General features: G+C 43.5%; 1 protein-coding gene across 2 annotated transcripts in view; it reads left to right on the forward strand.

Annotated features, from left to right (window-relative positions):
- The first annotated feature begins 412 nt into the window (after positions 1 to 412).
- The window catches only part of LOC145346807 (1-phosphatidylinositol 4,5-bisphosphate phosphodiesterase gamma-1-like), a 209,437-nt gene continuing 184,523 nt past the window's right edge, over positions 413 to 25,326 (forward strand). For both annotated transcript variants that reach the window (XM_080194556.1, XM_080194557.1), the window contains exon 1: positions 413 to 1,147. In XM_080194556.1, the coding sequence (XP_080050682.1) occupies positions 928 to 1,147 (220 nt within the window). In that variant the 5' untranslated portion in view covers positions 413 to 927. The remainder of the gene's footprint in view (positions 1,148 to 25,326) is intronic.

Raw genomic sequence — 25,326 nt, forward strand, 5'->3', positions numbered from 1 at the left:
TTGTAAATTTATCCTGTTTCTCTACTGGCATGTTTTCCTTGGTTACACTTAATACATGGGCTCTGTGCATCTGTCTTAATTTTGCATTGCCTGTCCCCCACAAGTCACCGCTCCCCAAAAAACAACTCAGCTGGAGGCCTGTGTTTGTAAGGTGTCAGTATTATATAATGGTTATCCTTGAATGCCTGCCTCCTCCACGCAGGACTAGCACTAACAGTTGTCCTATTTAATATTCGCTTTTGCCTCATATATTTCTCTTCCACACACCTTCCTTACAGTCTTTATTCTCTCTAGATGTCGCTGTTTTTCATTCTTTCTCGCACTCTTTTCCCCCCGCTTCTCTCTTCCACCCCCTTCCTCCCCGGAGCCTGTAATATTTCAGATTCCTGTCTCTGATCCCTTTCCGGCTATGTGTGTATGTGCTGTTTCCTTTGGGCTCGGCTGTGCCTTTCGACCGTGTCGATTTCACTTGGACTGAAACTGACAAAACACAACAAAAAAGAGGGGATTATATAATATGTACATGCATGTGTGTTTGTATGTGTGCGTGTAGAGATATATATAGAGAGAGGAATACTCAGCCATCTTCAATACGTCTGCCAATGCAACCGAGGGTTTGACAGCCAGAGGAACGTCCAGACATCCAGGAAACAGGCAAGGATCCAACACCGCATCACTGGAGCGATTTCCACTGGCATTTTATTTTCCACGTTTAATTGTACCGATACGTATTAGAGAAGGGAACCCCAGTATCCGCTTACTTAATCCCCCTGGCCAACAAGGAGACTGACTATACAGCGAAAAATCAAGACAAGAGAGAAAAAGGGACAATTTGCCAATCTTAATTAAAATACGTGTGATCTCCATCGGATCGAAACTTTACCCACCTCCAGATTTTAAAATAATCTCCTGGATGATGCTCTGAAGATGTCAGTGTCCAGGGTGGGTTTTCCAAACGGATTTTTGCTGGAAGATGGGAGGATGGAGGCAGAAGTTAGCAGGATGGTCCGCAACTTGGAGCTGGGGACCGTCATGACTTTGTACTATCAGAAGAAATCCCAGCGACCAGAGAGGAAAACTTTTCAGGTTAAACTGGAAACCAGGCAGATCACCTGGTGCCGTTCGTGTGACAAGATCGAAGGAGAAAGTAAGTGAAACATAAAAGCACTTGGCATGTTGATAATAGATAATGTGCAGCTACCAGCTTAGATGGAAGCATCAAAACCAGATGACCTAAGTGTGTCCTCCAAAGTAGGAGAGATACAAACTTTAAATTGCTTAACTCCTCTGTTATTACATGGTGTATGTGAATGAAGTCACTTGATTTGATTTATTACTGCCACATATGTTAGTATATGGTGAAAAGTATTGTTTCTTGCATGCTGTACAGACACTGCATACCACTCATAGAGAAGGAAAAGAGATGGTACAGAGTGTACAGTCATTGCATTGTTTGTGTGAACAGGGTTACTAATATTGGACAGCTGACTGAATCATATATATTGAACAGAAACTATGTTCAGGGAAATATGTAATAGATATAACCAGTTCATTTTGTGTGTGTGTGTGTGTTGGTAAAATATGCTCAACACCATATTATGATCACTGCTAAAATAATTTGTTTCTCCAGTGAAGAAAGAGATACTGAGGGTTCATTCTCAATTAATTAACATCAACGATAGTAAATGACCTAAAACCTTTAATTACACCGACAGTACAGTGACTTCCAATTATTCAATATGTAACAGCAATCATCTGATTTCAATTAAAAGGATGTTTTATTGATTTTTTATTTGATTTATTATTGTCAAATGCATTAACATACAGTGAAAAGTATTGTTTCTTGCATGCTATACCGACAAACATACCACTCATAGTGAAGTAAAGGGGAGGGTGTAGAATGTAGTGATACAATTATAGCTAGGATGTAGAGAAAGAACATAAGAAATAGGAGCAGGAGTAGGCCATCTAGCCCTTCGAGCCTGCCCCACCATTCAATAAGATCATGGCTGATCTGAGGTGGATCAATTCCACTTTCCCACTTTCTCCCCCATAGCCCTGGGTTATGGGGAGATCAGCTTATTGAATAAAGATCAGCTTATTATGAGGTAGGCCCAAAGTCTGTTGGCAGGAGGGAAGAAGTTGTTTTTGAGTCGGTTTGTAAGTGACCTCAGACTTGTGTATCTTTCCCCCGACGGGAAAAGGTGGAGTAGAGTATGTCCGGGTGCCAGAGGATAGGCTTTAATTTTTTTTAATTAACACAAATTTACAAAGGTTGTAGCAATAAAATAATGGATCCCAATAGGTTTGAGAATTCATTTATTTTTTTCTGTTTGGTTCTGCTGTACAGATCCAGATTCCCCTCTCCTTCAATGGCGATCAACTCTGGTTGAGGTAGAGATACAAGACGCATTGATTTCTCATTTGGTACTTCACACTAGTGGCCATTCTTCAGTATAAGCCCATTTGGTTAATGTCAACTGTGCATTCAAGCACTGAGGTTAACTAATTCAGGGCCCACTCTTAGATAACATTTGCAACACAGAAAGGGGCTGTTTAGCTCCACAGATCCAAGCTGGTGTTGATACGCTACACAAGCCTCCTCTCAACCGTCTTCATCTAACAGCATTAACATCTCCTTCTATTCCTTTCTTTGTCATGTAGTTATCTCACTTCCCCTTATATGCATCTATATGACTCAACTCAACTACTCCTTGTGGTAGCGAGTTTCACATTCTAACCACACTGTGGTTTCTCCTGAACTCTGAGTTGGATTTATCAGGGACTATGTTACGATAACGGCCCTTAGTTTCAATCTCACCACAAACTGTGTGTAGAGATCAACTATCATTAGATAGAGTTGTCAAGAGACTGAGAGAACTGGATGCATATTATTAATTTGATAAAGTGAATTCAAAATTGGCTCAGTTGTAGGAGAAGACGGTGGTAACAGAAGGCTACTTTAGTGATTGGAAGCCACCCTCCAGTGGCATGCCAGAGTGATCTGTGTTGCGCCCCCCCATTATTCATCATTTATATAAATGACGTAGGACTGGTAAGTTTGTGGATGACACAAATATTGGATGGGTAGTTAACAGTGAGGCAGAATGTCTTGGGCTGCAAGAAGACATGGATGGAATGGTCAAACAGGCAGATAAGTGGCAGTTGGAATTTAATCCTTAAAAGCATGAGCTGATACACTTTGGAAGGAGTAATTTGACAAGAAAGTACTCAATGAGTGGTGGGACGTTAGGAAGTTCTGTGGAACAAAGGGACCTTGGCATGTTTGTCCACAGATTTCTGAAGGTGGAAGGGCATGTTAGTAGGGTGGTGAAAAAGGCATATGGGACACTTTATCAATTGAGGCATAGATTACAAAAGCAGGGAAGTTATGTTGGAATTAGAACTTTGGCGGGGCCACAGCTGGAGTACTGCGTGCAGTTCTGGTCACCACATTATCGAAAGGATGTGACTGCACTGGAAGGGGTGCAGAGGCGATTCACCAGGATGCTGCCTGGGATGGAAAATTTAAGTTACGAAGAGAGATTGCGTAAGCTTGGGTTGTTTTTGTTGGAGTAGAGAAGACTGAGGTGTGACTTGATCGAGATGTACAAGATTATGAGAGACATGCACAGTGTGAATAAAGAGCAGCTGTTCCCCTTGGTTGAAGGGTCAGTCACAAGGGGACATAGATGCAAGGTGGGGGACAGAAGTTTAGGGGGGGGGGGATGTGAGAAAAAACATTTTTACCTAAAGGGTGTTAATGGTCTGAAGTGCTCTGTGGGGAGGGTGGTAGAAGAAGGTTGCTTCACATCCTTTAAAAACTTGGCACATCATAACATTCAAGGCTATGGGTAAGCGCTGGTAAATGAAAGTTCAGGTGTTTCTAATGTGTAGATCCGGACTCGATGGGCTGAAAGGTCTCTTCTGCGCTGTATGGTTCTATGATTCTGTTCTGTTATATTTCCAAAGTTTCTTTTTCCTTTGGAAACCGATTGCAGCAGATGTTCAGAGTTTGCCTGCTGTAGGCACAAAGATTGCCTGAAACCCAGATCTGACTACAGATTGAAATGTTTGGAATAAAACTGAAGGCATTTAGATTCATAAATAGTCCTCAAGCTCATCCATAGAAGTTACTTCATTAGTCAGCTAATTCATTCTTACTAATTCTTATGAAAGCACTTTTTCATAGAGCGATGAAATAGAATCCAGAGCCAGGGAAGGATTTTACTTCCTAGGTAGTTAGCAGTAGATTACTGCTAGTGTTTATTAGGTTGAAAAATGATTTAACTCCCAGCTGACAAACGTGTGTTTATGTCTCCTTTTCATCTTCAGTGTATCTCATTCCTCCTTGCGAAGATATTGGTCCCAGCCCAGTTAAGGGGCACTTATCAATTCGTACAGATTCCACTTTCTCCAAACTGGTTCCAGTATGCCAGGAATCTAACACCTTTCCTCTTATACCAGCTCCTCAGCCACACTTTCAACTGCAATATGATTTTTCTTCAGAACTTGAGGAATTCTGAAGAATTGATATTGGACTCGAAACGTTAACTGTATTTCCCTCCCCACAAATGCTGCCAGTCCTGTGTTTTTCCTGCATTTGCTGTTTTTAATTCAGATCTCCAGAATCTGCAGTATTTTATTTTAATCACACATTCAGCTATGCTATCCTTCAGTTTCTATACTCACCAGTATTTCTATTACTCCCAGCAGCATTAATCTAGAGCTTGCTACCTTTGAGGTTTTGCTTGTTAAATTTTTTCCCAGCTCCCTGAAATCTGCCTGCAAGACCTCATCCCTCCTCCTCCCAGTGTCATTGGTATGGATATAGATCCTTACTTCCTGGCATTCCCTCAGAATGCCAGGCAGCAGCTCAGTGATATCTTTGCCTCTGGCTCTAGGGAGGCAATTTACCATCCTGGAGTCAGGTCACCAACCACAGAAATGTTTCCTTATTCCCTGAATTATTGAATCTCTTTCCTGACCTTTCTCCTCCTGGCTATGTCCAGTTGTGCCACATAGTCTGCTGTGTGACCTTGGCTCTGGTCTTCGGAGCAATCATCACCCTCACTAACATTCAGAACTGAATACCAGTTAGAGGCAAAAACCCGCTCAAGGGACTGCTGGTCTACACACCTGCCCCTCTACACCTGCTCCTCATTCATTCAGCCAGCACTAAGATCTAAAGATCGTAAAAAATAGGAACAGGCGTCGGCCATTCATCCCATTGAGCCTGCTTTGGTATTCAGTAAGATGTTGGATGATTTGACTGATTTGGATTAAGGAGGAAGAGAAATAAAGCTTGAAATAGAAGGCAGAAAATTAGTAAATGGTAATAAAAGGTGAAGGAAACGTAAGGCAGAAAATAGACAACTGTGATTCTGTTTTCAGTGATTTTGTTGGTACGTACTTTGATGCAAGGAGTCTCGTGCAGAAGGTAGAGCTAAGGGTATAAATAGATACTCTTGGAAGTATGAAACCATAACTGTTACTGAAACTTGGATGAAAGAAGGGCAGAAATGGTAGCTCAACATTCTTGGTTACAGAGATTGGACAGAGGGGAGAACAGAAAAGGAGGAGCAGTTGCAATATTGTTTCAAGAAACAATCACAGTTGAGAGAAGGGATGATGCAGTAAAAGGAGCATCAACTGAGGCCATATGGATTGAAGAAACAAACAAGAGGTCAATCATACTACTGGGAATACAATATAGGCCCCTCATCAGAGGGAGCTAGAAGGACAAATGGGTACATCAGTTTCTGAGAAGTGCAGAAATAACATGGCAGTAACAGATTTCAACTATCCTGCTATTAACAGGGATAAAATCAGTCTGAAAGGTACAGAGGGTACAGGGTTCTTAAAATGCATTCTGGAGAATCTCTTTAGTCAGTCCTTAGCCAACTCAACAAGAGAAGGGGAGTTCTGAATTTAGTTTTAAGGAATGACTTCAGGAGCGGGGCGGCATGGTGACACACTGGTTAGCACTGCTACCTCACAGCTCCAAGGACCCAGATTCAATTCCCACCTTGGGTCATTGTCTGTGTGGAGTTTGCGCATTCTCCCTGTATCTGCATGGGTTTCCTCCAGGTGCACCGGTTTCCTGCCACAGTCCAAAAATGTGCGGGTTAGGCTGATTGGCCTTGCTAAATTGATCTTAGTGTCAGGGGATTAGCAGGGTAAATATGTGAGTTTACGGAACCAGAGCCTGGGTGGGATTGTTGTCGGTGCAGGCTTGATGGGCCAAGTGGCCACTTGTGCCCATAGGGATTCTGTGAAGCTGAAAGGGGTATAAGTGTGATAGCACTTTAGTGTTAATGAGAACAATTCAATTAGATGTGGAGTAGTTATGAAAAAGAAATACAGATAAAACCAAGTTTTGAGACAAAAAACAGAAAATGCTGTATTAACTCAGCAGGCCTGGTAGCATTACTGTGGAGTGAGAAGCACAGTTAACGTTTCAAGTCCATTGACCCTCTTGCATTATATTAGCACAAGTTTTGTAGACCAGTGTTACGAAACTGAGATGTGATTTGGCAAAATGAACTGGAAACAATTACTTGAAAGTAAGTCAGTGTCAGCGCAGTGGGAGGCATTCGAGGAGGAGATAAAGAGAAAAGATCCTGAAAAATATGTTTTCACAAAAAAGGGTGGAACTCCCAAATCCTGATCCCTCAGATGTCTGGGAGCTACAGAGTAAAATAAGGCAAAATGTTGCTGTGAAGAGCTCAATACTGCAGGAAGCCTGAAAATGCAGAGGAGAAATTAAAAAATATATCAGGAAAGCAAAGTAAAAAAATATTCGCAAGGAAAATCAAGGAAAGCTAAAAGATGAGATACAGGGTAGACTGCTGAGGGCAGAGATGAGGAGAAATTTCTTCACTCAGACAGTGGTCATCCGATGGAATTTGCTACGACAGGAAGTCATTGAAGGCACGATCTTACTGTCTGTTCATGCCATGCTCCCGTTGTAACGAGGTTGGAGAATTTGGCATGCAGATAAATCTCGGTTCACTACAGCGGGATGAGAAAATCCACCCCCGCCCCCTGAGGGAATGGTGGTAACATTCTGGCCTGATTGCTTTCAGGAAGCTGTTAGATATAACACTTGAGGCGAAGGGGAGTTAAAGGATGTGGGAGGAAGGCAGGATCAGGCGATTGAGTTGGATGATCAGCCATGATCATGATGAATGGCAGAGCAGGCTCAAATGGCCTACTCCTGCTCCTGTTTTCCGTGTTTCTATGTGCCCATGAATGCCTAATGAGCAAGTGGATAATGAAGGAAAGAATAAGGCCTATTAGAGGCCAAAAATGTAACTTGCATGTGGAGATGGAGGACGTGGGTTTGGTTCTTAATGAATTATTTGCATTTGTTTTCACAAAAGAGGTGGATAAAGCAGACATTGTAGTTAAGGAGGAAGAGTGCAAAATACTGGATTGGGTAAACATTATGAGGGAAATAATATTAAGTCGTTTAGAATTCTTAACACTCAGCACCGTGAACTGTATTCCAACTACTAAGGTAAGCAAGGGAAGAAATAATAGAAGTTCTGACCATCTTTTTCCAGTTGTCTCTCGCTACAACCATAATGCCAGAAGACTGGAAAACTGCTGTGAAGGGAAAGAATAGTCCGAGTAATCTAAGGCCAATTAGCCTGAACTTGGTGGTGGGAAAACTATTGGAAATAAATCTGAGAGACAGAAGAAATTGTCATTTAAAAAGGCATGGACTAATGAGGAACAGCCAGCATATGGATTTGGGCCTGTGTCTGTGGGAGTTTGCACGTTCTCCCCGTGGTTGCGTGGGTTTCCTCCGGGTGCTCCGGTTTCCTCCCACATCCCCCAAAGATGTGCTTTTAGGCTGATTGATTGGGTACTAAAATTGTCCCTAAATTGGACCTCCCTGATCCTCGCACGTTAGACGTAGACTAAAATCATGAATAGGTCACTGAGATAGTAGGACGGCGGCGCGGGCTCGTTGGGCCGAAGGGCCTGTTTCCCGTGCTGTGTTGTTCTTTGTTCTTTGTTCTATCTTCCTGGCCCTATTTTGTTGGTGAGATTGGATAGAGACCATTCTAATTTGAATATTAATGTCATGCTTCGAATAACATAAGGAGGGGTGACATGGCCGCTTTCGGCCTCTCAGATGCTGCCCCCTTTATTGGTGCCATGACCATGCCAGGGGGTGTGGGGGAGGGATCGGAGGCCACTGAAGGCCAGTAGTGGTTGGAGCATGGTTGGATAGTGTCCATCGGGCATTGGGTGCCTGGAAGTGCCGATTGGGCACCCTAGTGTGTCCACCTGGTACCATAACTGTGCCAGGGCAATGCCAAGGGGGGTGGGCCTGAATAGGGTTGGGGCTATGATAGGGGGAAAGTTTGAGTGGGGAGAGCTCTGCATGGAGGGGGGAAGAGGGGAATGTTTCAAGGGGAGTGATTGGCAGGGAGTGTGTTTGCAAGGGGGGGTGATTGGCAAAGGGATTGCGTACAGTGGGGTGCTGCGGAGTGGGTGGGCTACAGTGATGTTTGTGATGGGGGACTCATCGGGAAGGTTCTGATGCCGGTAATCTGTATTTGCGTGGGGGGAGGGTTACACTGCCACTGATGATACTCTGATACTGGAGATGAGGGGGTTAGCCCATGAAGAGAGACTAAATAGATTGGGCCTGTACTCGTTGGAGTTCAGAAGGCTGAGGGGGGATCTTATAGAGATGTATAAGATAATGAAGGGGATAGATAGGGTAGAGGTAGAGAGATTCTTCCTGCTCAGAAAGTACAGCAGGACTAGAGGGCATAGCATCAAGATAAGGGGGGGTGCAGTTTAGATCAGAGTTGAGGATGAACTTCTTCACTCAAAGGGTGGTGAATCTCTGGAATTCTCTGCCTGTTGAAGTGGTGGAGGCTGCCTCGCTAAATATATATAAATCATGGGGAGATAGGCTTCTGATAGACAGGGGAATTAAGGGTTATGGGGAGAAAGTGGGAAAGTGGAACTGATCCACTTCAGATCAGCCATGATCTTTTTGAATGGCGGGGCAGGCTCGAAGGGCTAGATGGCCTACTCCTGCTCCTATTTCTCATGTTCTTATGATGGGATGGGGGGGTGTGCCAGGAGGTCTCCCACCGCACTGGGAGATTGAGGCACCTGCGCAATGTAGATGTAGTTTGTAGATAACACAAAACTAGATGGATGTGTGAGGTGTGAGGAGGTTATGAAGAAGTTTCAAGAGGATCTGGAGAAACTGAGTGTGGGCAAAAATTTGGCAGCTGGTACACAACATGGAGAAATGTGTGATTGCACACAGAAATATTGAGTGCTCTTTAAATGGTGAGAGGCTGGGAGATGTTGAAAGGTCTAGAGGTCCTTGTTCCTGAGTCACATGTAAATACAACAAGCAATTAAGAAGGCAAATGGTATGCTGCTCTTTAATATAACAGGGTTTGAGTATAGAAGTAAAGATGCCTTACTGTAATTATATAGATAAAAACAGAAAATGCTAGATAAACTCAGCAGGTCTGGCAGCATCTGGGGAGGGCAAAACAGAGTTAATGTTGCAAGTCCATATTACAGTCCTACAGAATTGAAGAGGGATAGAAATGAAATTAATTATGTAGTTAGAGAGGGGTGAATGGAACGATAATGGTAGGTCAGAGCTAAGGAGAGATTGACAAAGATGTCATGGACATAACACAAAGTGGGTGTTAATGGTACCATTAAGAAATGAAGAAGTGCTAATAGGGAATAAAGGTAAGACAGCAATTATATAGAGCCTTGGTGAGACTGTACCTGGCATATCTGTACTCCACATCATATCTGTACAGCTTTGGTCGCTTTACCTAAGGAAATATATACTTGCCCTGGAGGGAGTGCAACAACGGTTCACCAGGCTAATTATCTTGAGTCTCAAACATGAGAACATTGCTACAAGATAAAAGGCCATTCATTCAAAACTGAAGTGCATAGAAATTTCTTTGAGCAGAGGATGATGAATCTCTGGAATTCTCTTCGTCAGAGGATGGGGGAGGTTGGATCATTAGAAGTATTGAAAGTGGAGGTGGATAAATATTTGATTGATCGAGGAATAGAGGGCTGTGGGGAAATGACACAGAAAAAGAGTTGTGGCCAGCACAGATCAGTCATGATCATATTGGATGGAGAGGCAGGCTTGAAGGGCCTGGTGGCCAACTCCTGCACCTATTTCTTGTGTTATTGTGAGTTTAGAAGAGTGAGAAGTGATCTCCTTCAAACATATAAAATTCTTAGAGTTTGACAGGATAGATGCAAGAAGGATGTTTCTCCCTGGCTGGGGGTGTCTGGAACCAAGGGACAAAGTCTCAGAGTAAGGAGCAGGCCATTTAGAACAGATGAGGAAGAATTTCTTCACTCAGATGGTGATGAATCCTTGGAATTCTCTGCCACAGAAAGCTGTGAAGGATCAGTCATTGAGTATGTTCAAGACTGAGCTTAATAGATTTCTATAAATTAAAAGCATCGAGGGATATGGATATAGCATAGGAGACTGATGTTGAAGTCGAATATCAACCATGATCTCATTTAATGACTTGACATTCTCAAAGGGCTGAAAGGCCTTCGCTCCTGCTCCTATTTCTACACTGGCTTCTGATCAAGCAACATCTTAATCTTCAAGTTCTCATCCTTCTTTTCCAAATCCCCCATGCCTCCCTGTCTATCATCTTCTTCAGCCCCACTACTCTGAGATATCTTCCCTCTTCTGATCCTGCCTCTCAAACATCCCAAACTTCATTTGTTCACTTGAGGTGACTGTGACTTCAATTCGTTAAGCCTATCTCATCTCTGGAATACCATCCCTAAGCCTCACTGCCTTGCTACCTCACCCTTGCTCCTTAAAACTCTTTGGCCAAGCTTTTGGTCATCTGACCTAAGATCTCCTTATTTGTATTGGTGTCCTACTTTGTTTTATACTTCTCTTTGGAAGATTTTATTACCATCAAGATGTTATAGTCAATGTTGGAAAACTTCAAGAAATAAAGAGAAAAAAAAGAGATAAATTACTTTTTTTCTTATGCTGCTAGTTAAGCTGAAGGCCAGGTGCAAAGGCCTTTTTTTATTAAATATTACCATGGAAACATTTCCAATCAGCTGAGAGCTTAATATCTCATTTGAAAGACAGTACCTCTGTAAGTACAGCCCCGTCCTGCACTGATCTGCCACTCTAGAATCTAAGTTCAAAATCCAGATTGGGATTTCAATCCACAGAATGTCTAACACAGAGGAGAGTGGGGCAGCATGGTCACACAGTGGTTAGCACTGCTGTCTCACAGCCCCAGGGACCTGGCTTTGATTCCCAGCTTGGGTCACTCTCTGTGCAGACTCTGCACATTCTCCTAGTGTCTGCATGGGTTTCCTCCGGCTGCTCTGGTTTATTCCCACAGTCCAAAAGATGTGCTGGTTAGGTGCATTGGCCATGCTAAGTTCGCCCTCTATGTACCCGAACAGGAGCCGGAGTGTGTGGCAATTTGGGGGCTTTTACAGTAATTTCATTGCAGCGTTGATCTAAGCCTACTTGTGACATTAATAAATAAACTTAAACTTAAAACTCTACTATCAAGTCATACTAGCATATTGGCACAAAGGGAGAGGAATGGTCTTGTTAATTAAGAGTGCACAATCACCTTTTCAGTGTCCAGTGTTTTTCTCAGCGCCTATCTCACCTCCAGTCATTCTATTATCCCAAAAGGTGTACATTTGATTTTTTGAATCATTTCCACAAGTTATGTTTTAGCACAATGCTGTTGACAATGTGCAAAGTTAACTTAGAAGAGTTCAAAATGAATTGTGCCCCGGGAGAAGTGTCATTAAAACATAACAAAAGGACATAGTGTATGTACCAGCAAGTATTTTGCAATAAAGCAAGGAAGTGGGACAAAGCAGGTCATGTTACATTAAAGCATAACAGCAGGACAATGTGAGTCACAGACATTGCAAACAAACCTGTTACATTAAATTGTGAGCAAAGCTGTGCCTGTCACAGGTGGATTTATTAAGTTACGGAATGAGCAGGAGAGCTCACATCAGAGACAGGCAGACTTGTTACATTTAACTGATACAACAGCACTATAATATCTACATCTAAGTGTATACATTTACATTTATATAATACCTTTAATAATAGTGAAACATTTCAGACACTTCACTGAAATGCAACAGAAACGGACACTGCACCCAAGAAGACGACAACAAATGACCAAAAGTTTGATCAAAGAGGTTGGTTTGAAGGAACAGCTTCAATGAGGAAAGAGAATGGAGAGGTGAAGAGGTTTGGGGAGGAAGGTCTAGCCTGAGCTTAAGGTCTAGCTTGCTGAAGGCACAGCCACCAATGGTGGGACAAAGGAAGTGGGACGAGCTTGAAAGTGGATACCATAGAGAAGCCTGTCTTAATACCGTGAAGCATGATATTGTTTTCAGTTAAGAAGGCTTGCTGACAAGACCAACCAACACTCTGCATGTGAGTAATTGCCAAGTTGAAAGGAATATGGTAGAAATGGGATAAATGAACAAGTAGTAGCAAGGTGACACTAAACTCAAGTCTATTATAGAAAATGACAGTTCCAGTTTCCTGTTGCCAAGGAAGGATGAGTTAGAAAAGGTGACAAGGTTTTGAATTTCCATTACAGAATGGGAATGTGGAAAGTATGCAGAGTAACAATTGTGGGATGGACCTGAAGGAGGAGCCTGAAGGAGCAATGGCGATAGTTGTGCCATTAAAAAAACTGTATTAAAATATATTAAATACCAATTTAAACAATAAAAGCATGCAGGTGTTATGTTCCAAGTGTTACCTCTTTCGCAGGGACTGGGTGACTGCCAGGATGTTGCGGATCGTTATTAAGGCAGTTCGGGTGACACTGTGCAACATGAGAGTAAAAGTTCAATCAATTCATTCATCAGGTTATGTTAGATGGTGAGATAGAAGATCGGATTCTTCCACGTAATAGATATAAGCAGTAATTTTACAAATCAGTGACACCAGAAATGGAATTGCATATCAGGCATAAGGTCAAGATCACGGCATGATGTTCCATTAATTTTTATGAGAGTCATGCAACCAATTGCTCAGTACCTTGGGAATGAAGTCCTTTAGTTTGCACACAATTTCAAAAGTTCACAAATATGCACATCTTTTAGCTGTGCCCTAAAAGCCATCAGTCCCATTTCCCCATTACCCCTTTATTTCCAAAGAAAATTCTCATATACATGCTGAAACTCATTCGTGGACTCACCTGTTGTTATCTGTGTGATCGCCCCCAAACCCACTGCGAATTCCAAATTCTGCAACTCAGGCCCCTTGTTTATACCCTCCTTCTGTCATCTCACTATTGGCAACAATATCATCAGCTGTGTAAGTATCAGCAAAATCAATCAATCTATTCTAAAAGCAAAATATTGCAGATACTTCAGATCTGTAAAACTGGTAACACATCCCACCTAGCTGGTAATCTAGCTCCACCTTCTTGTAATTAGTAGAAATTTGACTAGCAACCTCAGCACCACATATTTTATTAAGTGCACTTCCACCAATTCAAATGATTAAAACCAGCCCCATTTATTCTAATTAGTAAGCCAGCACCACCAATTTAATTTTTTTCATTCATTCATGGGACATGGGTGTAGCTGGCTGGCCAGCATTTATTGCCCATCCCTAGTTGCCCTTGGAGGGCAGCTCAGAGTCAACCACAATGCTGTGGCTCTGGGGTCACATGTAGACTAGACCAGGTAACAATGGCAGATTTCCTTCCCTAAAGGACATAAGTGAACCAGATGGTTTTTTCCTGACAATCGACAATGGTCTCATGGTCATCAATAGATTCTTGGTTCCAATTTTTAAAAAAATTCAAATTCCACCATCAGCCTTGGTGGGATTCGAACCTGGATCCCCCAGAGCATTAACTGAGTTTGAGGGTCAGTCCAGCAGGAATACCACTAGGCCATCACCTCCCCTTTCATCTTTTGAGTCTTCTCTTCTGCCATCTCTCTATTCCTCCTTCTCCTCATCACTTCTGTTCTAAAGTATGTTTATTGACACAATATATTACCTTCTGCAGCCACATCCATCCTCCTTGCCATCCCTAACAAAAAAAATTGGATTTATAAGTAGACAGGAAATGATTTGTCAGTACACACTAAAGTTAGAACACCAAACCAGACTTCAGTAAATATTAGCACATATCAGACCTTTGCCTTAGCAGGCAATGGGATTTGGGTGTAGTTATATTTGCTTCAATCCTGTCCTTCCTCAAGTTCCTGATTCTAAATGTAGAAACAGTACACAAAGCTTATGACAGGGGAGAGAGGATGTGACTGAATTATATAAAAAGCAAGTACATTCATGAAGGGAAATAAAACTCAAATTATCAACATGAACTTCACTCAGTCAAAAAACAACAACTCATAAACAAATATTAGTAACAGTTCATCTATTCAAATTGGTACAGGCAGCTCTACCTACTTGAATTAGCAATTCCCACTCTCTGCACTTGAACAATTACAGCCCACCTACTCTAGTTAGTAAATCCACCTACTCTAATTACTAACCTACCTAGATTCATAGATCTACACCTATTTAAATTAATAATCCAGCCCCACCTCTTCTAATTAGCAAAACCCCTTCCCTCCACTCTTAATTAACAACCCTACCCCAATTTATTCTATTCAGTAACCTAAGGGGTGGCACAGTGGCTAGCACTGCTGCTTCACATTGCCAGGGACCTGGGTTTGATTCCCAGCTTGGGTCACTGTCTGTTCTCCCCATGTCTGCATGGGTTTCTGCTGGGTGCTCCGGTTTCCTCCCACAGTCCAAAAGATGTGCTGGTTAGGTGCATTGGCCATGCTAAATTCTCCCTCAAGAACTGGAATGTGGCAATTAGGGGATTTTCACAGTAACTTCATTGCAGTATTAATGTAAGCCTACTTGTGGCAATAATAAATCAATTTTAAAACCTACCCTAAGCTACTTTAATTAATGACTCAGCCAGGGTTCTAGGAAGTGATTGATTTAGGTCCAGAATTTCACCACATGATGACAAAAATGGTGAAAGTGGCCACAAATCCTAAGTTCTGGCCCTGAGCAGGGGACATCCCATTTTGATAGGAATGGGAGTGATTCACTTTTTTGCTCATGTGATGTTTACAGAGGTAGCTGGCCAATTAAAATCACCAGTTATCTCCCCTGAAGCCAGATTTGGGTAGGCCGGGAGCATAAAACCTGAATTTGCAGATTAGGGTCAGTAAAAGCAGGTCTGAACTTTGTGGATCCATTTAGATAGTGAAAATACCCCTTTGCTCAAATAGCTGCTCCCAATCCACATTCCCCAGTTTCTGTCTAATTTGGGTGTAATTGGCCCTCGCCCAATTAAGCACCCTCACCCAAGGGCCACTCTTGTCTTTATCCATGATCCGTGGCATAGTGGACACTAAAGAAAGTTATCTCCAATTGCAACGAGATCGTTGCCAATTGGGCCAGTGGGCTGACGAATGGCAGATGGAGTTTAATTTAGACTAATGCATTTTGGTAGATTGAACCAGGACAGGACTTACTCAGTTAATGATAGGGCTTTGGGAGAGTTACAGAACAAAGAGATCTAGGGGTACAGGTTCATATCTCCTTGAAAGTGGAGTCACAAGTAGATAGAGTGGTGAAGAAGGCATTCAGCATGCTTGGGTTCATCGGTCAGAACATTGAATACAGGAGTTTGGACGTCTTGTTGAAGTTGTACAAGATATTGGTAAGGCCAGTCTTGGAATACTGTGTGACATTCTGGTCACCCTATTATAGAAAGGATATTATTAAACTAAAAAGAGCGCAGAAAAGATTTACTAGGATGCTACCAGGACTTGATGGATTGAGTTATGAGGAGAGGCTGGATAGACTGGGACTTTTTTCTCTGGAGTGTAGGAGGCTGAGGGGTGATCTTATAGAGGCCTATAAAATAATGGGGGGCACAGATTAGAAAGATAGTCAATATCTTTTCCCAAAGATAGGGGAGTGTAAAACTAAAGGGCATAGGTTTAAGATGAGAGGGGAGAAATACAAAAGTGTCCAGAAGGGCAACTTTTTCACACAGATGGTGGTGAGTGGAGCAAGCTGCCAGAGGTAATAGTAGAGGCGGGTACAATTTTGTCTTTTTAAAAGCATTTAGATAGATCCATGGGTACAATGGGATATGGGCCAAATGTGGGCAATTGGGATTAGCTTAGGGGTTTTAAAAAAAAAAGGGTGGCATGGACAAGTTGGACTGAAGGGCCTGTTTCCATGCTATAAACCTCTATGACTCAGGTGACTCTATCTAAAATCTTATGGGATTATGGTTACTGAGCCCAAAATGCTACCCCACTGAAACATTGATCACCTGGCTTGGCTCATTCCCCAATACCAAGTCTAGTATGGCCTCCTCCCTGATTGGATTGTCAACATACTGTATCAAAAAGCCCTCCTGGACACACCTACCAAATAGCTCTCCATCCGAGCCCATGGATGTCAGGGATTCCCAGTCGACATGGAGGAAGTTAAAGTCACCCACCGTAACTATCCTGCTTTTTTCACACCTTTTCAGTATCTAACTACACTTTTTTTTTGTTTATATCCAATTTAATCCAATCAAAGTCTCAGCAAGTGAGATATTCCTGATCTAAGCTGAGGGCTCTCACCTCCTGTCTTGGGCTTGATCTACATGACCCTAGCTGATTGGAGTAGGCATTGCACCTCCTCCAAGACTTGATCTCATTTGCATCTTAGCCAAAAGGCCAAGATGCCGCTTTAAAAAATTGCTTCAAATGAAGCCTCTGTGTAACTTCATGACTTCAACCAAGCACAGCAAAACTTCACTTGATCCTTACCAAAAGGCCCAGAAGCTAAACAAGTGCTCTCATGCCTCCTGCGGGCTGTTGGGAGATCCATAGTTTATTCCCAACATTGTGATTTCACCCTTCTTATTCCTGAGCTCCACCCATAATGCCTCACTACAAGATCCCTCCAATGTGTCATCTGTCAACACTGCTGTGATACGGTCCCTAATCAGCAGTGTAACTCTCTCATCTCCCTTGTTTCTCCTTCTGCAATGTTATGCTGCCAGTCCAGTTCCTCCTTTCACCATGTCACCATAACCAATGACATCATTATTCCAAGCAGTAATCCAGTCTCTCAGTTCATCTGTCTTACCTGTTATACTTCTTGCATTGAAGCAAACACACTCCAGATTTATAGTCCCACTGAGCCCTTCAGCTTTCCCCTGCCTGCTCTTACTCTGCGCTATGTTTATCTCAGTCTCACTTTTTCCCAGAGTTTCTACAATTACTGGCCTGCTGTTCTGGTTCCCACCCCTCTGCCACTCTAGTTTAAACCCTCCCTCACAGCACTAGCAAACCTCCCACCCAGGATATTGGTGTCACTCCAATTCAGGTGCAGCCCTTCCTTCTTGCACAGATCCCACCTTCCCCAGAAGACATTCCAATGATCTATATATCTAAAGCCCCCTCTCCTACACCAGCTCTTTAGCCATGTGTTCAACTGTGCTATCTTCCTGTCCCAAGTCTCATTAGCACTTGGCAGTGGGGGTAACCCTGAGATTACTACCCTCGAGGTCTTTCTTTTTATCTCCTGATCTAACTCCCTGAATTGTCTTCGCAGGACCTCTTCCCACTTCCTGCTTATGACATTAGTACCAATGTGGACAATGACATCTGTCTTTTTATCCTCCCATTTCAGGATGACTTGTATGTGCTTAAAGACATCTGGATTCTAGGACCAGGGAGGCAACACACCATCCTAGAGTCTCATTTGCAGCTCAGAAATGACTGTGCACCTGACTATTGAATCTCATTCTACTATCACTCGCTAGGACTCAGCCCAATCTTGTTCTACAGCAGAACCACAAACACCTGGTGCCACAAACACCAGGTTGCTGCTGGTATTTTCCCCTGAGAAGCTAGACACCGCCCCCCCCCCCCCAACAATATCCAAAACACCTATTTGAGAGGGAAATGGCTACAGGAGACTCCTGCCTTACCTGCCTGCATCTCTTCTCGGTTAGCTATCTACCTGTCTGAACCGGTGGTGTACCACCTCCCCGAACCTAGGGCTATCCCCTATATGCTCTGCAGTGTGTCCAACTGCTGCTCCAACCGAACCACATGATCTGTGAGGCGATGCATTTGGTCACACTTCCTGCAGACATGGTCATAAGGGACGCTAGAAAGCTCCCTGATTTCCCACATCTGACAGGAGGAGCATATAACTGCCCCAACTGCCCTTGTACACTTGAGAAAGATATAAGAATAAGAATCTTACCTTGCTTTTATTTTGCTTGCCTTCCTCACAGTGCCTTTTTTTTGGTTGGAAGAGGAGGGAGGGAGGGAAACACTAATGTAATGTCTCGGGCTTAACCACTCCTTGACACCAGTTCTTCGGCTACCCACAATACAATCAAAATGACTGAGTTGACTTCTCCCAGAATCCGCTTTTGCCGCCTCTGCTGGACAGCTCAAGGATTATAGACTCTTTAAGGTGGGACTATGAATTCCAATGCAACGGGAAGTATAGACAGAGTCAATGGATGACAGGCTGGTTTGAGTAATTGATTGGACTTCATTCATGACCCTTTGTAGTTTTTTACGGTCTTGGACAGAGCAGGAGCCATACCAAGCTGAGACATAACCAGAAAGAATGCTTTCTATGATGCATCTGTAAAAGTTGGTGTGTCGTAGCTGACGTGCTAAATTTCGTAAGTCACCTGAGAAAGTAGAGACGTTAATGGGCTTTCTTAACTATAGCGTCAGCATGGAGGGACCAGGACAGGTTGGTGGTGATCTGGACACCTAGCAACTTGAAGCTCTCGACCCTTTCCACTTCATCCATAGTGATGAAGATTTGGGCATGTCGTCCACTGGGTTTCCTGAAGTCGATGGATATCTCATTCATTTTACTAACATTGAGGGAGAGATTATTGTTGCCGGACCAGTTCACCAGATTCTCTATCTCTTTCCTGTACTTTATGTTGTCAGTGTTGGAAATCTGACCCACTACAGTGGTGTCATCGACAAACCCGAACAGTGATTGCTGTACAAGGAGTACAGGGCTGCAGACACAGCTTTGTGAGGCACTGGTGTTGTGGGGAACTTATGGGGCAATGGTGTGGAGTTTGCTTGTTCTCCCTGTGTATGTGTGGATTTCCTCCTGGTGCTCCGGTTTACTCCAACAGTCCAAAGATGTGCAGATTAGGTGGATTAGCCATAGTAAATGCATGTGGTTCAGAGATAGGCAGGGTGCAGGGGATGAGCTGAGTAAAATGCCCTCTCAGAGAGTCGGGGCAGACTAGATGGGCTGAATGGCCTTCTTCTGCACTATAGATATTCTGTTACCACCAGTGACAAAGTGATTAAAATTGGGGATGTGCAAAAGGCTAGAATTGGAGGAATGCAGAGGTTGAGGGGAGTTTTAGGGCTGCCAGAGTTTACACAGATTGGGAGGAATAAAGTCATAGAAGGATTTGAAAATAATGATGAGAGTTTTATATTTGCGAAGTTGTTAGGCTGGGGATTAATGTAGGTGAGTGTGTTCAGGAACCATGGGTTGCCAGAACTTTGGAAATGAGCAGCAGAGTGACCAAATTCCTCCCTAGCTCGATAACACCACTATAGTAGGTCAGATCTCAAACAATGGCAAAATACAGTACAGGAAAGGGATAGAGAATCTGGTGGACTGATGCGACAATAATAATCTCTGCCTCAATGTCAATAAAATGAAGGAGATAGTCATCGACTTCAGTGGAGGACATGGAGCCAAAGACATCCTGTGGGTTACCATTGACCAGAAACTGAACACTTAAGTAAGTCAACAACGTCCAGAACACATTTGATTGACACTCCATCCATCATTTGCTTCCTCCACCATTGACAGCAGTGTGTGCTATCAGTAACATGCCACTGCAGCAACTCAGCAAAGTCTCCTTTGACAACATCTTCCAAACTCATGAGCTCTACCGCCTAGAAGAAGAAGGGCAGCAGATGCATGGGAATACCACCAGCTGCAAGTCCTCCTCCAAGCCATACACCATCCTGACTTTGCCTTTCCTTCACTGTCGCTGGGTCAAGATCCTGGAATGCCTTACCTAACAGCATTGTGAGTGTACCTACACCACAAAGACTGCAGCATTTAAGAAGGCAGCTCACCACCACCTTTCCAATGGCAATTAGAACATAGAACATAGAACACTACAGCACAAACAGGCCCTTTGGCCCACGAGTTGCGCCGATCACATCAACACCTATCTATAACCCCCAATCCCATAAAACCCCATATACTCATCCAGAAGTCTTTTAAAAGACCCCAGCGAGTTCGCCTCCACCACCACTGACGGCAGCCGATTCCATTCACTCACCACCCTCTGAGTGAAAAACTTACCCCTAACATCACTTCTGTACTTTCCTCCCCGCACCTTAAACCTGTGTCCTCTCGTAGCGACCATTTCAACCCGGGGAAATAGCCCCGAGAATCCACCCTATCTATTCCTCTCAACATTTTATAAACCTCTATCAGGTCGCCTCTCAACCTACGTCTCTCCAGGGAAAAGAGACCCAGTTCCCTCAACCTAACTTCATAAGGCATGCCTCCCAGTCCAGGCAACATCCTTGTAAATCTCCTCTGTACCCTTTCAATAGCTTCTACGTCTTTCCTATAGTGAGGCGACCAGAACTGCGCACAGTACTCCAAATGAGGCCTGACAAGGGTCTTATAAAGTTGCAGCATTACCTCCCGACTCCTAAACTCAATCCCTCGATTTATGAAGGCCAGTACACCATACGCCTTCTTGACCACCTCTTCCACCTGCGAGGCCGATTTAAGAGTCCTGTGGACCCGGACCCCAAGATCCTTCTGCTCCTCAACACCACCAAGACTCCTGCCCTTGATAGTGTACTCGTTCATCCCGTTGGTTCTGCCAAAATGGACGACTATGCATTTATCCGCGTTGAAGTCCATCTGCCACTTCTCCGCCCAGTCCTGCATCCTATTTATGTCCTGCTGCAACTTTTGCCATCCTTCCAGACCATCCACAACACCACCGACCTTCGTGTCATTAGGGTTGCACAATAAATGCTAGTCTAACCAGTGGCATCCACATTCCATGAACGAATCAAAAAAGGCAACTTGAGCTTGCCTTCTTCTGCAGACCTTGCCTTTTTCTGCAGATCTTGCCTTCTGAAATTTGCAACTGTCCGTAGATGTTCAGTCTTTTGGACCTCAGAAAGCTTCATTCATGTGCAATGGCTCAGAGACCAGCCAGGGAGCACATTATGAGGTTACAGAAAGGACTACTGAGGATGGGGAGCAGAGCCAGTCGATGGGAGTGGAGGGACACTGCTGCCAGGGACCCAGGTTCGACTCCTGACGTGGGTCACCGTGCAGAATCTGCACATTCTCACTGTGTCTGTGTGGGTTTCCTTTGGGGCTCCGGCTCCAGTTCTTACAGTCCAAAAGATGTGCTGGTTAGGTGTATTGGCCATGCTAAATTCTCCCTCAGTGTACCCGAACAAGCACTGGAGTGTGGCGACTAGGGGACTTATACAGTAATTTTTTTCAGTGTTAATGTAGACTTACTTGTGACACTAATAAATAAATAAACTAAAAAAAATCAGGGAAACAAAGGAAATATGGACTTCAGTTAAAACAGACAGACAATCTGAGGCTGCGTTGGTCCCTAATGGCAAGAGAACAGCTCTGAGTGTTAAATTTAGACTGAGGGATAATTAGAACTGCAAATTAATGGGAAGTGAATTCACTGGAAATTTAATGATTGAGAAAAATAAAATTGGTTTTGGAAAAGTTGCACAGGTTTGTACAAGCCCTCCACAAATAGACTATTGTCAGTAGAAGTTTCTAACTGTTGGAAGATGTGGCAAATTTGCAGAAGCAGGTTATCACTGACCACTAGCTCATTATAAAATGGCAGCATAACATGGGCCAGCGAGGTCACTAAAACCTCTTACAAAAAGCTCTCAGACCTCAGAATGTCTCAAAGCACTTCACAACAATGAATTACCTTCTAAGTATCATCTCAGTTATAATACAGGAAATGCAGCAGCAAGGTCTCACAAACAGCGACATAATAAGGACCAGACAAACTGTTTTTAGTCTTTTGGTTGAGAAATAAATATACAATCCAAAGATGTGTGGGTGAATGGATTGGCCAATGTCAAATTGAGCCTAGTGTCGAGGGGATTAGCGGGGTAAATATGTGGGGTTACGGGAATAGGGCCTGGATGGGATTGTGGTTGATGCAGACTCGATGGGCTGAATGGCCTCCTTCTACACTGTATGATTAGCTGAGGCATTGTGGAGAACTCCTTTGCTGTTCTTTGAAATGGGATTTCATTTCATGGGATCTCTTGCAGCCACCAGAGAGGACAGACAGGAAGGACTACCTCATCTGAAAGCTAGTATCACCACTGCAGTCAGTCTGTACTTTGTACTCAACCCTGTTTGTACTTGGCTCAGAGATGCAAATACCATCACTAAGCTGTAGGTGACACTTAAACAGAATATTCATACATAAATTCCACTCTTCAACTTAGTATTTTTGATTTAATATTACAGTAGTTATTCCTACAGTTTGAGTTTTATTTATTAAACAATGGTAATTTCAGTGTCGGATGACACAACCTGAAAATTTAAGATTCCAGTGGGCGAGATGCCAGTTCCCATGAAATTGGTCATTTGAATACTCTGAAGCCAGTGTACATTAGGTAAAGTTGCCATCATCCCAGGTGAAAAAAGAATGAGAGCTGCGGATCACCACACCTCAGGTGGTGTGGGAGTTGAACCCCACTCTGTTGGTGTCACTCTGCGTCACGAGCCAGCTATCCAGCTAACTGAGTCCATGCACCACCCCACACCACCCCCCCGCCACACCTCCTCCACCTACCCCAAAGATGCGCAAATTTGGTTTATTGGCCAAACAAAATTGTCTCTGAGCGTTCCATGATGTATCGATTAGGGGAATTAGTGGAGTAAGTGGGCAGGACTTTCAGGCTGTGCGCGCCCCAAAACCAGAAAATCTCGCTTGGACCCTGCAAGCTGTAGCATTTTAACTTTACAGACTGTATCATTGTTCCAAAGAAGCTCGCCATCTGGAAGCCTGATGGACAGGCTTGGCCAGGGGACATGTCAAATACTCCACAGTGAGATATTGTGGTTATGTTACTGGACTAATAATCCAGAAGCTTGGAATAATGATTCAGAGCCATAAACTCAAATCTTACTATGGCAGCTGGGGAATTGAGAGGGAATTAATTAAATATGTTTGAAACAAAAAGCTAGTATCAGTAATGGTGACTATGAAACTAGTGGATTGATTGCTAGTCCATGCCCTTTTGGGAAGGAAATCTACCATCCATACTATAGTAAATTAAGGCGACGCGATGTGGCAAATGAACAAAAGGATTTATTGATTAAGAAGAATTATATAAAATGAAGGGTTTTAACAGCACAACTCTACAGATCTTCTCCCACCAATGCCGTGAATCCAACTTCAGCCACCATTCCCAGGTATGTGTACCCTCTCCCCCGATAGGCCCAGGTTTGCATTCCGTTGGTTCTGGCCTGGTCACATGGCCTGCAAAGGATCGCCCATTAAAGGAGCCATGCTACCACACAAACCTTATCTGGTCCGAGTCTGAATCCTTACCCACAGCAATGTTGTTGATTCTTAACCATCCGCTGAAATAATCTAGCAAGCCATTTAGTTTTATTTCGGAAGGTGACTCACCATCACCTTTCCAAGGAAAGTTGGGGATGGACGGGACATGCCAAGGATGCTCACATCCCATGAATGAATTTTCACAGGCATCAGGAGTAAGTTACAGCCTGCAGCTATGTTTGTGAAAATGTGCTGGTGTCCAGATCTTTGTGTGTGTGTGTGGAGAGGGGGATTTAGTATAGGCATGAGGTGGGATGGTGGCTTATCCCAGACGGGTCAACTTTGCAGGAGGATTCTTTGGATCCCTGGAAACAGTAGTGAGTAGGGAAGCAGATACAGTGGCTCAGTGGGATGCTTCTCCTGGTCAAAACCCAATGCTTTAAGTGCCCTTACATTTTCCATGAAACGGTCCTCACCCCAATTTAGCTGCTGGGTTTCCTGAGAGCCAGGACGCCTGGCAGCCAGGATTCAACCCAAAGAAACCGCGAGCAATTAACCTTCGTTGTAAGATGGTTGGAGTATAAGAATATTAAATAAGGAAATCTTACTGCAATTATACATGACCTTAATGAGAGCACTGTGTACAGTATTGTTCTCCTTGCCCAAGAAAGAATTTCTTTAAAGAAGAACTGAAGTTCACTAGATTGATGGCTGGACTGTGCTGATGTCACTTAAATGTATGAAATTACCAGATGATTTGATGGATGCTGAGATGCTCTTTCTCCTGGCTAGAGAGTCAAGAGCTAAGGACCTGGATAAATTGGACATTTTGGATTATGATGAGAAGACATGTCTTCACTCAGATGGCTGTGAAAATGTGAAAACCTCTCTCTCAGAAAGCTGTGGATGTTGGTTGATGAGTGCGCTCAAAATTGAGATTGATAGATTTCCAAACACCAATATGGAGATAGAATGTGGAACTGGAGTTGACCTCAAAGTTCAGGCTGATTATAATGGTTGAGCAGCCTTGAGGGGTACTATGGCCCTTCCCTGCTCCTATTTCTTATGTTCTCATAGAATCTGTACAGTGCCCATCAACCACAATCCCACCTGGGCCCTATCCCCATGGCGTCATGCATTTACCCTAGCTAATCCCCCTGACACTAAGGGGCAATTTAACATAGCCAATCCACTTAACCCACCCAGCTTTGATCTATTGAGCCACATCTTCCAATCAACGTCAGAAACTTTATTTCCAACGCTGATCAGGCAAAAAGCTGCATATTCACCTTCCTCCAATTCCTCTGAGCGATCTTCCAATGGCGGGGGTGGGGGGTGGGTCTGTAAAACCAACTCAGTGCATGGACGTGGGAGGTAGTTGGGGTTCAGAGGGACTAGTCAGGTTTCAGGATGGGGTAGTTAGGGTGGTCAGTCGGTGTATGTGTATGAATAGGGTCAGTTGTATAATTACCCAAATGTTAAGGCTAGAATCTTTCTGTCTAACATTTCCTGGTGACTATTCAGTAATTGCCTGAAGCTTCTGATTCCAACTCAGAGTTGGAAGCTTCTTAGGAGGGTCCAGAAATTACCCATCAGAAGTTCAAACTTCTTGGTAATTCCCACGGAGCCCTTTCACTGGGATTTCTGTGGGGTCCTA

Source organism: Carcharhinus amblyrhynchos, chromosome 8 (assembly GCF_965287045.1).
Source record: "Carcharhinus amblyrhynchos chromosome 8, sCarAmb.v2.hapA, whole genome shotgun sequence".
NCBI lineage: Eukaryota > Metazoa > Chordata > Chondrichthyes > Carcharhiniformes > Carcharhinidae > Carcharhinus > Carcharhinus amblyrhynchos.